The sequence below is a fragment of the Pyxicephalus adspersus genome, chromosome 3 (assembly GCF_032062135.1).
Source record: "Pyxicephalus adspersus chromosome 3, UCB_Pads_2.0, whole genome shotgun sequence".
NCBI classification, from domain to species: domain Eukaryota; kingdom Metazoa; phylum Chordata; class Amphibia; order Anura; family Pyxicephalidae; genus Pyxicephalus; species Pyxicephalus adspersus.
The window spans coordinates 154,429,058-154,443,985 of record NC_092860.1 but is presented as its reverse complement, the minus strand read 5'-3'; the positions used below and the strand labels follow the sequence as shown (position 1 = coordinate 154,443,985).

Genomic DNA, 14,928 nt, shown 5'->3' with positions numbered 1-14,928 from the left:
GTGGAAAGCTATGATTTGGCTTTAAAAGGACATGCAGCTGAAGAAGTTCTGTAAATCTGTTGTCCATTTGGCTGTCGAGAGAGCTAAGATGGAAATCAGCAAGGGCATGTGTGCCATCACTGCCCATCTTCACCCCTGGGTGATCTGTATTGTGGTTGCCATCTTCACCTACATCTTCAATAGCTGTGTCTGAAAAAGTGAAAAAACCAAGTTTCTGAGGACCCACCGCTTCTTTTCGATTGTCTATGGTTGTGGGATTCTGTTTTTTTTCAGAGATCTTACTGAACCATTTAGACATTTAGATTGACAGCTTTTATTGTTCCTGGAGTTGGTGCTTGCTATAAAGCCATAGGCTGAAGCAGCCATACACCATGGCTTCTGGACCCGCTTCCCTTCTGGATTAAGGCAAATCCTTAGCAGTGAAAATTGTACTAAGAAACATTATTATTGTAAATCAGTGTGGTAAGAGGTAACATAAAATAATTGCTGTTTATGCAAAATATAAAACCAATGGTCATTGTGCTATAATAATAGTAGCAAATGACAAACAGTTGTCATTTGTATTTTACGGCAACCTTTTTCCTAACATTACTTCCCTTGTGTTCAGCTTGGGTTTTAAAACCAAAATGTACACTTTTGGAGAGAACATACACAGTAGTATCCCAGCACTGGAGGTCAGTATGGCGAATACCTCCACAGCCACCATGTATTTCCCTCTGGTGCTCAGATAGGCCGGGATCATGGCAATCCACACACTGCAGAACACCAGCATGCTGAAGGTGATGTACTTGGCCTCATTAAAACTGTCCGGTAATGTCCTCACCATGAAAGCCAGAACAAAACTCACAGCTGCTAGAAACCCCATATAACCCAACATAAAGTAGAACCCAACAACTGACCCTTCATTACACTGAATGATGACCTTTCCAGGAGAAGAATACATGTCATACTCTTGAAATGATGGGGCAATAGATAACCAAACAACACCATTTATAAACTGAATGGATGAGCAGAACAACATGACTGTATTGGGAAGTTTGACTCCCACCCATTTCCTACAGGAGCTTCCAGGTCTGGTAGATTTAAAAGCGATGGAGACCATGATGGTTTTGGCTAGGATAGAGGACACCGAGATAGTGAAGACAATTCCAAAGGAGATTTGTTGCAGCATACAAGTGATATCCACAGGACGGCCAAGGAATAGGAACACAGAAAGGAAACTCAGAGTGAGAGAGCAGAGCAGAATGAAGCTGAGGTTCTGGTTATTGGCTTTAACAATGGGAGTGCTCCGAAACCAGAAAAATATTCCAAGTATGAAGAGAGATGTTGTAGCAAATATGGCTGATGTTATGGTAAATAATAAGACAACAATATCCTTCTCATATGACAAATACTCATTAAGCTTGGCAACACAAGAAGACTTTTCTGTGTTTGGCCATTCATTTTCAGGGCACTTGTTACAGATTTCACTGTCTGCAGAATAAAAACAGTAAATACAAATGTGTGACTTAGAGTCATTAACCACCCGACCGTTAAACCCGACCTTGGTTCGGGGTAGAAAAAATTGCAAAAATCGTTAAACCCGAACTTTTGTCGGGTGGTTAAATGCATTAACTTACCTGGTCCCCGCTGTGATCATCTGTTCTGTTCCAGCGTCGATCTCTAAAAAAAAATATTCACCTTCTCCCCGCAGCTCCTCCAGACACGTCCTCTATCTTGCTTCTTCTCCCGGTGAGTGCAGTGACGATCTCCGGGGTTTCCCGGTGAGGTCGCTGCATGCGTCGGTGCGGGCGGGAGGCGGGGTGGGAAATTCAAATCGCTTCGCATTGAACTCAATACAAAAAAGCTGTCCAATACAAAGAAATCCTTATATAATATATATATAATTGTAATATATATATATATATATATTATATAAGCTTCTGTACAATTACATTACATTATACACTATTTTTTTTTTTAAAGATTTTTTTTCATGTTTTATAAAAAAAATTTTATTATTAAATTTATAAAATTTTGGACATATTTCGGTGAGTTATGCGGTAATTCGGTGAATTATAAGTAATTATTGAGTAATTCGGTGAATTATAGCCTACAATCTAAAATAAATTTCCATGCAAAAAAATTCACACTTTTTGCATGGAAGTACAGAAGTTTGGAAAGAATTAGAATACCTGGCGTTTGCGTACTCGTCCCTCGGTGATTCCTGATGATGTCAGTGCATGCGCCCTTAGATGGGGGTCGTAGCGGGAAATTCAAATATTTTGTATTGGATTCAATACAAAGTCCCGTATCCAAATCCAATACAAAATAATACAAAATATATTTATGTGGTTTTGTCTATAGGTATGTGACGTTGGACTCTGTTATAAAATTTACCACACTAGCGAGGTGTTTTAGAAAAATATATTACTATACATTATACCGAATTATCGCATTTTCAGTATTTTTCATTTATTTATGTATTCTTCTTTAAGCTGATTTTTGTGTGTTTATTTTAATTTAATTAAAAGTAATTTTTTTTTTTTTTTTTTACATGATTGTGTGTTTCAAACATTTTTTCCTTTTTCGGACATTTTTCTGTAAGTTACAGGTCTACAATGTAAAAAAAAAAAAATTTCATGAAAAACAGTGTACCGCTTTTGGTACAGAAATCCAGACATAAGTGTAACGCCCAGGAGGTTAAGATAGCAGATTCTTCACACAATTTAACAATAAAAGCGTACTAAAGGGTATTTAAATAATACAATTTGTCGAAAAAATTATGTGTTTTTTAGGTTTGTTTTCTTTGCTTCACAGGATAACAACAAATTGACCTTGAGTGTTAAACAATGATATTCCAGGGAAATGGATGTGCACACATACTGAAGTGAAGTAGGGGGTCAAGTGGCTTGTCAGGCATTTAGATTACTTTAAGATTACCTTTAAAAAATCACCAAAATCCTACAGGTTTCTCATAAAAATACTTTAATTTTATTTTGTATGATGCGTGGGACATATTATTGGCAGTGAACAGAAGGTAACTTACTAGTCACTTACCAGAACGTTTTGATATTTCTCCCTCTGAACAGGGAGCACAATTATAACAACATATGTGATATCCTTCCTTAGGAGCTTTTCTGAAGCCTGGAGGACATTCCTTGGAGCATCTACCTCTTGGGACCTGAAATTAAATAGGATTGTTTGAGAAGTATACATGTATGCAAAACAGAAAAAATTAAATATAATAGTGCAACTCAGGCAACCTTCAAATTCCATTTTGCATATTTACTTTAAACCAGTCTTACTTTAAACCAAGTGGCATGAGAAAGTGTATGGCTCCAAAATGATCTTCTAAAAATGCCTGATTCATATAGTGCATGCCAATATAAAGACCTGATTTATTAAAGCTCTCCAAGGCTGGAGAGGATTCACTTTCATCAGGGCGATCCAGCAAACCTGGAACAGATTTGGTCAAAAATTCAAATATTTGCTACCAATGACTTTGAATAAATTCATTCCAAGTTTGCTGGATCACCTAGCTTCAGTGATAAAAGTGTATCCTCTCCTGCCTTGGAGAATTTAATAAATCAAGTCCATAGACTGTAACATGCTTGTGGGTAATTTAATTGTTTTTTTTTTTTATTTAAATCTGCAGCTTTTATGAAAAAAAATTCTGCTTTGAAGGTCCTTATTCGTGGCCTTCTTTTAATGTAATAAGAAAGCTTTTTATCTTTCTCCCGATTGTGCTCTTGCACAAGGATTTTTGTTGGAGACCACAGGTGGCTCATTCTTAGCATGTTACATAGACATGGTCCACTGTTGTCACCATCTGGACACTCACTTTTCTCTTCTCTGTCCTTTCAAGCTCAGAGCAGCCAGTTGTCTGCTAATTCTACTGATGCCTCCTCTTCTGTTTATCCCACCACAGTACTTAAAATTGGCAATGAGGAGATTGTTAATAGCAAACATCACAGTTTGTGTATTTTTATTATTTTTTTTAATATGTCCCTATTGCTGTTTTACAGTATTTGTGTCCTGCATTACTACATAACTCTCACCCGCTGTCCCTCACACACTGTGTGGCAGTGTCCTGTAATCCATTTACTTTTTTTGAGAAACAGCTAATCAGCTTCAAAAAATGCCTAAAATTATGGGGGCGTGGCTAGTCGATGCCCGCGTGAGACCTGTTTCATCTGGGCTCCGACCCACCCATGGGGAATCCGCCTGATATCAGCACCATCAGTGCCTTGTAATCACTCCTAATGGGGCCAAAAACAAAAGGCAGTCAGAAGGGGACGAATGCGAGCAGCACCGGCACTCGGAAAGGAGTGGCCGGCTTCTTCAGCTCAGGTACAAGAGCTGCGCGAGACCAGGCCTTGAAGCCACGGCCTCAAGTATCGGCAGCTGCAGCGGCGCCAGGCCCGGAAATCTCTTCAACAGGTAACTAACATTACAACAATACTGCAATCTACCTGTGCTGATCTCACTGCACAGATATCCTCTCATAGCAAAATTAGCTAGCATCATGAGGTCCATATCAATACAATTTTTTTGTTACATGGTGATACAGAAAATCGTAACCGACGGAACAATATCCGTATTAGAGGGCTGCCAGAATCTGTACCCAACTCAGAATTAGCCTCTGCGGCGAGTTCTATTTTTGCTAAGCTTTTAAATGTGCCATAAGATGTGGATCTGGAAATCGATCATGTACACACAACCCTTGGACCTCGCAGCAAAGATATTAAAGGTCCCAGGGATGTCATCTGTAGAATTCATTTTTATCGCACTAAGGAGGATATTATGCGGAAACCTAGAGAAGCTGAACCCGTTAAGTTTGCAGGGGCAAGTATCCAACTGTTGCCAGACCTTTCTAAATTCATGTTGGATCTCCGCAGGACCCTTTAACCGCTTCTGCAGATCCTGAAAGAGAGAAACATCCCCTATAAATGGGGTTATCCTTTCTACCTTATTATTCGAAAAGGGGGGAGGAATCTCATTTTTCACCATCCATCTGATCTACCCCGACTCCTTGAGGATCTACACTTACCTCAAATGGTGCTCCCAGAATGGCCCTCCACAAATTCTACTCCATACCAAGGGCCCCGGGTGTTTCCTTCCTCACCAGCGAGGCAACCACCTCATCTTTATTCCTCTCCGACGACAGCTCCTGCCGCATCTTCCTCCACTCAAGATCCTTTGCTTGCGGTCCACACCTCCGTTGATTAGTGATACTGTCTTCATTATGGGAAGATATATATAGTTCATCTACTGTTTTTGATTTCATCACTTTTCTAGAGAAGATCACCTAAGGACTCCCACCCCTCTCTACTTGTGTCTGGGTGGCCATCTTGGCTACAATATACCGTATTTTTCGGACCATAAGACGCACTTTTTTTCCCCCAGAAGTGGGGGGAAAAAGTCCCTGCGTCTTATGGTCCAAATGTATCAAAATGTATCCTTCCCAGCTGCTGTCCCGTCCCGTCTCCACACTATTTGTTTCAGAATCTTTTTTTTCTTAATTTCCCTTCTCTAAAAAACTGGTGCGTCTTATGGTCCAGTGCGTCTTATGGTCCGAAAAATATGGTAGATTGATCCAAATCCACGTTGGATTCCATTAACGGTGCAAAACTCTCCCACTTTCTTTTTTTCTCATTGGGATACCTGAACAAGGACACATTATGCTCACTCCTCTTTTCTCAATTATTTGGCTGGATTGGTTTCTCCAGTGCCAATGAACCTACACCATATGACCAGGACTGGTAATATGAAAGTGTTATTGTTTTTTCATGTTTTCTGCAGTCCTCCATTTGGGGGGGTTGCACGGCTTTTGTGTTTTATTTATGGAGATAGAGCCTCTATGGAGCTGCTCTATGGGGCCATAGTTTTATTCTTCAAAGGCCCCCCAGCCACGGTGTTATGGCCAGCAGTTCCAGTAACCTTCCCGAAAGGGTATTATAAAAAATGTTGCTTTTGGAGTCTAAGGTGCTCATACCGGGTTATGCTATAATTTTACGGTGCTGTCGGGTCATGGGAGCGAGGGAGGGAGGTATTTTTCCATGTCCTTGCTTTTATTCTGTGCAATTATTGTTTTGTTTTATTTTTATGTAACATGCCTTTATTTAGGAATGTTTTTGATATACTCATGCTTTAGATTAACTGCTTCATGTTGTTCCTGTGATTTTTGATTTTTTGACAATGTGCCTAATGTTCTAAATAGACATATTTTTTTTTGTATGTAATAGATGGTATATGCTCTTTATGTCCCAGTTCAGAGATTGCGGATTCCCCAGGGACGGGATCGGCCCTGTCCCGCTGTTGGTTGACACATCCCCCATATAGGTCCTCCGTCCTTGTTGGCGGTGTTTAGGGATAATTTCTCTTATTTGGTTTTTTCCTAGTTAGTACTTTTACTCCATGGGTGCGAGGGCAGGCCCTCTCTCCCATCTGGTGACTACTTTTTGTTTGTAGCGTCCCAACCCCTGTCCTTGACCCCCCCCCCCCCCTATTTGTTCCCCCAGTGTTCCTTCCTTCTTTGTGAAATTTCCCCTTACCTTGGGTTTTTGGCACATGTTTTCCTTTTTTAATCCTGGATATTATTCCTCATGCCTGTACCACAATCGCAGATGCAGTCTCAACAGTCCCGATAAACGTTCGCAATTGTTATATAGACAACATAAAGCGAAAGTGCACTTCAAGAAACACATTTTCAGACCGATAAAGTACCATGCATCCGCAATTGTTATTATCCTACATGGTACCATAGCTCCAATCCCTACACTAAAGCACGGGGTATATCAATTGCATTTCACAAATCATTACCACTGCAGGTACTGGACTCCCTAATTGATCCTCAGGGCAGGTATCTGTTTCTCAAAGTGTGTATCCGGGGGGGGAGATGTTTACGTTGGCCTCCCTGTACTCCCCTAATATTCAGCCCACCGTAGCAACGATTAATTATTTAAATGTGCTGAATAGATTTTCTGAAGGTACTTTACTGGTTGGAGAGGATTTTATTTTGCCCTCGATCCCCGAATTGACACCTCATCAGGGAAAACTCCCGTTCCATATGTCAAACTGAACTCAATCCGCTCTAAACTTAATGAAATGAGATTATTGGATGTGTGGCGTACACTACACCCATCCACCAAGGACTTTCTATTCCAACCCTCACAGCATGTACTCCCACATTGAATATATTGTGGTTAGCCACTCTGTTTTAGATCAGAAAACCTCAGCTGATATTGATTCATGCCCTTGGTCTGACCATGCGTCGGTTTCGGTAACTTTACACATCCAACAAGTGCATTCCCGTGGTTGCTTCTGGAAATGCAATGACTCCCAGTTCAAAGACTTCCTCTGTGCAAAGGCAGTAGTGGACGCCATCACTAATTTCATAAGGGACCATTCCTCAGACCCCCTACCAGCGAAATGGGAAGCTATGAAAGCAGTAATTAGGGGAGTGCTGATACAACATGGCTCGCATCTAAAGAAAATCAGTTCAAGACATCCAATCCATATCCGATAAAATTAGTACTCTAGAATGTTTACATAAACAGAATATGTCACCGGATTTTTTTATAAGGAATTGTCAGCTGCCCGAACTCGTCTTTTAGAATTGTATGATCTCGCACACCAACGCTTTCGGGACCAATTTAGCAAACCTATATATCAATATGGTGGCAAATGCGGAAGACTTTTAGCAAAGGGGCTACACCCTTGGGCACTAACCTTATATATATTTATTTTAATAAAATGTAGATGTTAAATTGTTCTCCAAGCTGATAGCTAATAGACTTTCTCATCATATGCCTTTCCTGGTCCATAAAGATCAGGTGGGCTTTATCCTAGGGAGGGAAGCAAGGGATACCACCCTTAAGACTATCTTGTTGACCCAACAAGCTACAGCTTCAGGTATCCCTTTAGGTAGTAAACTGCATAGACTGTTCCATCCATTTTGTAAACCACCAAGTACAACAACTATGGGAAAATAAATCTCACAGAATTATGAAATTAGCACTCAGCAATATGGAACATTCAAGTTGGTAAGAAGCAATATATTACATATTTGATCTTAGATTTAGAAGTTGTTTCAAAATGATCAAATTTATCTGATCATTACTGAATAAATGTTATCATTGCAACTCACCTTGTTTCCTTTCCATGGTAATAGATCTGGTTCTAGTGTAAGTTGTTGACTGTCTTGAAGAGATCCATCAAAGTAGCCCACGTGTTTCCAATAAGCGGGATTACTGCCTTCAGTTTGTGATATCCAGTTTACAATTTCCAATGGACTGGGCATGTCTCCTTTATCATTAAATGATATTTTGTAATTCTCTCCCTTGTAGTGTACTGCCTTTACATAGCGGGACAGCTTAAATATAAAGGATGGGGAGCAATTTAGGTAACAAGCATTACAAACCCTGTAGAGTCTTTGATAGGGATGAGCGTATTTGCCCAGCAGTTCACAAACATTGAGACAAACCTATTGAGGTCCATGAGGGGGAATTGAGCTATGAAATTCTGAATATTTGTAGGAATAATAAGTAAGCTGTTGTCAAACAAAGGGCAAAGGAAGCTGGGCATTGCCAAGGCTGATGTGTATCATTAGCAAATATAAGATATATAGATAGACTATATTTTTCGGTGAACAGAATTGTCAGTGTCCCTAAACACTTTAACACACACTGACAATAGGGATTTTGAGGAAAGACGGCTAGGTTATAGGCATTTTAAAGTAAAGTCAGTATAGACTTCAGGTTATGAATACATAGGGTACCAATATGTTTTCTTGATGGTACCATACACTTTGCATATTGTATATATGACTTTAATTATATATATTGTATATATGAAGTTAAAAAACCTTCCTGGAGTTTCAAAAATCTTCCGAAAACATTGTAAGGCAATTCTCCAACTCATTTTCTTAAACTTTCAAAAGTAAAACTATTAGGATGCCATTTTCATGTGGTTATTTTTTCCCTTCATATAATTATTATTTTCCTGGGGGTCTTCAAAGTTTAAACATTAAAAAAATGTATATATATATATATATATATATATATATACATACTGTATATGCACTCACCTTATACTTTAGTGTGTGTGAATTTATTTCAGCTTTTTTGTTCTTTGTTCTGTATTTGTTGTGCAAAGCCTGAGCCAAAATGTGGACAGCAATGAACACTCTAAACGGTGTTATGTCACTGGGAAAATTTGACTTGTACTGTGTAATTTTCTGCAGGCTGCAGTTTCTAGGAGGATATCCAGTTGTTAATGGAATGATCAAATTCTTCAATCTGTTATTTGAAAAACATCTGTATTCGGTTATGAGAATATCCTCCAGCAATGGGTCTTCTGGGCGGCTGGATGGGTTAATACTATTAAAATATTTCTGCATTCCCTCTATGTATAAATGGGGGCATGTAAACACCAAGCTGCGGTTTTTAAATATAATAAAATCTTCACTTAGTGACCATGAATCTGGCAGAATGAAAGTTTTGTTCACATAATATGTCTCAGTATTTAATAAAAACTTGTAAAAAGTCATACTAACTGAGCCACAAATAATAAAAACTTCCGTAGTTGAGGTTTGCAGCTCTGGAGGAAATTTATCATAATTTTTTACAGACACCAGAATCTTGAATTCAATACAAATTTGATGATTTGTTAAAACCTTGCCAAGCTGCTGGGTCTCCCGCTCTCCAAATTCATCATCAGATGTAATGATCCCAACCCAGTTCCATTGTAGCCTTTCCAGAAGCCTTACTATTGCCATATGTTGCATTTCACCATCTGGAACTGTCCGAAAGAAGTTTGGATACATCTTCCTGTCACTTAGCAAAGTATCCCTAGCTCCATAACTAATCTGGGAAGGAAAAAAAACATATTTAGTACAAAATAACTCCAACCAAACATTTAAATAAATAGAAGAAAAACACACGCCTCTTTTTTCTAGAATAATTTGACCTAGTCTTGTTCATTAAAAGTCTTTACCACTAGCCAGTTTTTACACAGCTTTAGTAAATGTTCCTTGTTCTGGTTGCATAAACATAACCTGTGTCTCTACTTCAGTGTGTTGTACAGCAGGAAAGCAAGACTAGGCCAACATATACTGGATACACAAGGCACAGGTAGGAAATGAAAGTATACGGCGGCACTGTTTATGTAAAAGCTGTGTAATATTGGTCAGTGCAAAGACAGTTTTGAGTAAGCTGAAATAGGGTCAAATCTTTTAGGAGCTCTGTGTCTATTGGAGATATGTCACATACTGTGCAGAGATCTGTGCAGGGTGATATTTGTAATGAAATCACTCTTCTCTCTACATTCCATTTTCCCTCTTTTAACCTCCCTTTCCTCTCCCATACCTCTTCTATCTCTCTCTCTTTCTTTCTATCTAGTCCTTTCTTTTACCTGTTCCTCCATCTCTCTACCACCTCCCCTCCCTCTCCCATCCCATCTCTCTTCCACCTTCCTTCCTCCTAATGTGCTCTCCTCTATTTGTATATTGGTATATCACAACCTAAATCTAAGTAATCTAACAAATATTAAATGTTGTGAATAATAACTTTTTTATGTACACTATAGTACAGCATAGTGCTGACTTTTTTGTTTTGAGAGGGCATGTTCATCTTCTTAACAATGCTTTAATTAGGGATGTTTTGTTCTCTTTTCACTTACTTTACTATAATTTGTTTTTCTTACCTGGGTGTAACCATACAGATTCAACAGCTGAGCCATTTGGAGAGTGGTATCTGATCGGAGGTCTCCAATGAAACCAGCCACGTTATCCCGCTCCATACAGGAATAATTTGGAGCTCCCTTTGTATGTCCAGACAAGATTTGTAGAACATTTTTAGTAGCTTTGGTCACATCTCCACAAGAATCATACACATGATATCCTAGAGTCACATTGGGCAGAATATGTGGACTGCTGTTTATCTCTTCAATAGCAAATATAAAAGCCAGAAGATGTCTGTATTCTCTCCAATAAACCCTACAGAAAATTGGGTGTATACAAAAATTATATATATATATATATATATATATATATATATATATATATATTAAATATAATAATATATTTTAATATATTATTATATATAATATATATATAAAATGTGTTTCTAGAATCTCTCTATGATTAATACTGCTTTAAAGTTACTGATATAGAGTTTTTGGAATATCTATTACTGCCTGATATAAATGTTGCTTTCTTCCTGCCTGTGCAATGAAGCCCTTCTGGGTGGAATATATAGGAGCAGGAGGTCTCAAATGGGGCTTTTATACGAAAGGTATGCACTTTGAAATGGGGATGACACCCCAATCAAGTGTGAGCAACCACGTGGTTTGAGTAATAACTTAGTACTGGGTATTAGATGTGTACCTGATGTTTATTCCTAGCCAGTGACTTACAAAGAAGAGATACCAAGACCATAATTGACAACCTTAAACCTGGATTCATAAAAAGATTGGGATATCTAAACCCAAAACAAAAAAAAAAAAAACAAAAAAAAAAAAATATGTTAAAGCCTACCAGTTATGGGATGTTGTGGCTGCTTCTGTGGCCAGTTTAAAATCTAATTATATTTTGTGCAAGTAAAGAAATTTACAGGACTGATATCTGAAACATTGTAACCAGTTGTCTGAGCTAACTTTTCTGAACTACAAAAGACTTTTGCCCTATGTAAAGGTGATAAAAATATGAAAAACAGACTACATATATGTCAAAATATATAATGACAATATTAAATCTCAACAGATGCATTGTTACCACTGTTTCCATTAAACTGCTCTGTAAATACAAAATTTCCACCTTCTTCATTTTTGTGAGTTATGTTTAAGGAGATTTTTAGTGTTGGTGAAACATGCCAACAATCCGGGACTGGTTAGTTTTATTAAAAGTCAGACATTCTAGTAGTTCGTTTTGGACTGACAATTCCAGCTGACGCACTTTTTACAGCGACATGACACCCGAAGGTGGAAAGTCAGCACCTGAATGGCATACTTGGACAATTCTGGCCAAATCCTCTGCCCTGATGTTACTACTGCAGCTGAGAATAGTTGGCAATCATCTCCAATAGGCTGTAGTCGCTGCTGTTTGGCTTTTGACTGCTTTGATGCCGTGAGGAACAGAGAGATGCTTTTGAGGAGATGAGGCAACGATCTGCTCGTTCCAGAAAAGCTCTGTGCTGAGATGGCTGCACAATGTTTGTTCATAATAAAACAGTTTTGCCCCCTTTCAGAAGGCTTGACAAATTCCCCAAATTTGTTGTGATAGTGAGGTTCTAAGTGTTTAGTTATCCTGAAGTCATTTCTCTATATTAACAAAACACTTGTTACTGCAAAAAGAAGTAAGCATGCAACTTGCTTTGTTTTCCAGGATTAATTGGGAATTGGTTCCTATTACCCTCTGTAACATCGTCAGCATGACCCGAAAGATGTCTGCTAGCTTAGTGAAAAATCTATTAACAACAAAGGTAAAAATTGCCTGTGTGAACCATGAAATACTTGTTGTTATTTTCCTAGATTTATAAAAAAAGTCTATCTGTCCTTTAAGCCCAAAGCTCCCTTACTGAAGTGGCAAAAAATTGTACCCTGGCAATCACTCCTTTAATTTTTGTAACTCCTATATATTATCTGTTCCAATCCCTGTCCCCCCACTGTGTCCACCACCATGCAAGGAAATAGATTATTTTTTATAAACCATCACCATTGTCTCTCTCATACGTAACTCTAAGATCAAACCTCTAAAACTTATATCAGAAATGGTATACTTTGTGTTTTTCTTACCCTGCACACATACGACTACAGAATGAACTTCCCTTTTGGTACCACTGTATCACTACAGAATGCACAGTGAAAATCCCTCCTATGATAAAGTCTCCATCCTGAGAATACTTGTACTCAAATGTATAATCTACCATAGACATTTTAGTCCGGGGAGCAGAGTTATGTGTGTCACATGTACAGACGGTCACACACAAAGAAAGCAGCAAAAATGTTCTGAGTAGACGGTGGAAGACAACATGGCAGAATCTCCGAAAGACTCCAATTAACTCCTCCTTAGACTCCTCCTTGAAGCTCATTTTCACTAACAGCAGCACGGGTTCCTAAAAATCATTTCAGTGTTTAAAGAAAAGGGAATACTAGTATCAGGTTTATAAAGAATAATGTTGCTATTTTTTACTTGCAGAATAAAATACTTACAAAATAGAAAAGTGCAGATGATAGAAAATGCACAAAATCCACAAGGACTGCTACTTTAAAAAGGGAGCAAATGACTTTATATTCTATGTGCATCACTGGTTTGTTAATAGTCTGTCCTATTCTATTGTATATAATGCATAAGTTCCACTTCCATGTTGGCACTGAGGATTTTGCCTTTTAGAACACCTTGGTCTTATCCCAGTGAGGTGCCAATTTCAAAAAAGAGGGTTTTTCTTCCTCTCAGAAATCCTAACTTTAGCACACATATTGACCTTCCTTGAATGACCTTTAGAACGCAGATTGAGCTTTTTCTAGGGGTATCCTACCTCCAGAACATGCATTGGCATTATTATAATGGGATCCCACTTCTGTCACACACATTAGCTTTCCTAGCAAGACCCACCTCTAGAAGACACATTGGCCTTTCTCAATGCGATCCCATTTCCAACACTTTGGCCTTTCTTAATGCCATCCTACTTCCAGAAGACACATTGGCTTTCCTCAATGCCATCCCGTCTCTAGAAGACACATTGGCCTTTCTCAATACAATCCAACCTCCAGAAGACACATTGGTCCTCAATGCCATCCCGTCTCTAGAAGACACATTGGCCTTTCTCAATACAATCCAACCTCCAGAAGACACATTGGCTTTCCTCAATGCCATCCCGCCTCTAGAAGACACTTTGGCTTTCCTCAATGTGATCCCGCCTCCAGAAAACACATTGGCCTTTCTCAATACAATCCAACCTCCAGAAGACACATTGGCCTTCCGCAATGTGATCCCGCCTCCAGAAGACACATTGGTCTTCCTCAATATAATCCCACCTCCAGAAGACACGTTGGCCTTCCTCAATGGGATCACAATTGATCTTTATCAGTGAGATCCTTTTCCCTGTACACATACATTGGTCTTTTCAAACAAGATCCTACCTCCAGCAGACACATCGGCCTTTTCCTGTGAGGACCCACCTCCGGCAAACATTCTCTTCTTCATAGTCATTGCTAGTGAGCCTCCGTCTTTGTAAAGTAAAGCTTAGCATAGCAGCTCACTCACACACTGCCAATGATTCCTATTAATTTTCCTTGGAGGACATCTTGGAGTCCTTCTGACCCATTATAGATTCCCATTGTTTCTGAAACTTCAATACTTAGGAGCTATTGTTTTTGTACAAATCAATGGTGATGGCTATGTATATATATTATGTCAAAGTATGCAAATATGTGTTGGTTGAATTTGCCTCTGCTTTGTTTTAAAAAAAAAATGTACCCACCCCCAAACACACACAATTTTAAAACCAGACCCTTCGTCAGGCTTGGGACCTTGCTGAACAGGAAATGGAGCAGCGAGCATGTGCGCCACTTTTTCAATTCATAAAAGCCCCTCTAGAATTGGGTTTTCACAAAAAAGGAGGCAAAAAGTGTGTATGTAGCCTCTCACTTTTGAAGAAACTAAACCCTGCTTGCTTTCAAAAGTGGCAATGGCCATTATTAGGCAAAAGGTCTCTTCTCCACAACCTGACCCCTGTACTTTGGGGGTGAGAGGGTGTGGGTACTATTTGGAATCTGGAAAGCCCCAATAATAGGGGTCCCCCAGATATCCACCAGTCACCATTAGGAATCTAATCAAGCTGTGGTCACTACACAAACAATTAGGAACAGGAGACACAAACTGGAATGACAGAAACCTGGAAACAGAGCCAAAGGAAATCCTTATTCAGGCAACTTCCTGTTTTCCAG

General features: G+C 39.0%; 1 protein-coding gene across 1 annotated transcript; it reads right to left on the bottom strand.

Moving 5' to 3' along the window:
• Positions 1-565: 565 nt before the first annotated feature.
• On the bottom strand, positions 566-12,914 carry LOC140327564 (vomeronasal type-2 receptor 26-like). Its single transcript, XM_072406954.1, has 6 exons — positions 12,775-12,914; positions 10,687-10,978; positions 9,659-9,850; positions 8,132-8,356; positions 3,040-3,163; positions 566-1,473 (listed from the first exon to the last, which is right to left on the bottom strand). The coding sequence occupies exons 1-6, from the start codon at positions 12,912-12,914 to the stop codon at positions 566-568; spliced, it is 1,881 nt and encodes a 626-aa protein (XP_072263055.1).
• Positions 12,915-14,928: the final 2,014 nt, after the last annotated feature.

Coding starts and splice junctions, on each gene's coding strand:
- LOC140327564 (XM_072406954.1), bottom strand. CDS start 12,914: ATGTCTATGGTAGATTATACATTTGAGTACAAGTATTCTCAGGATGGA. Junction 8,357..9,658: donor AGACCCAGCAGCTTGGCAAG/GTTTTAACAAAT, acceptor TTTATATTTAAG/CTGTCCCGCTATGTAAAGGC. Junction 3,164..8,131: donor TACCATGGAAAGGAAACAAG/GTGAGTTGCAAT, acceptor ATTTAATTTCAG/GTCCCAAGAGGTAGATGCTC.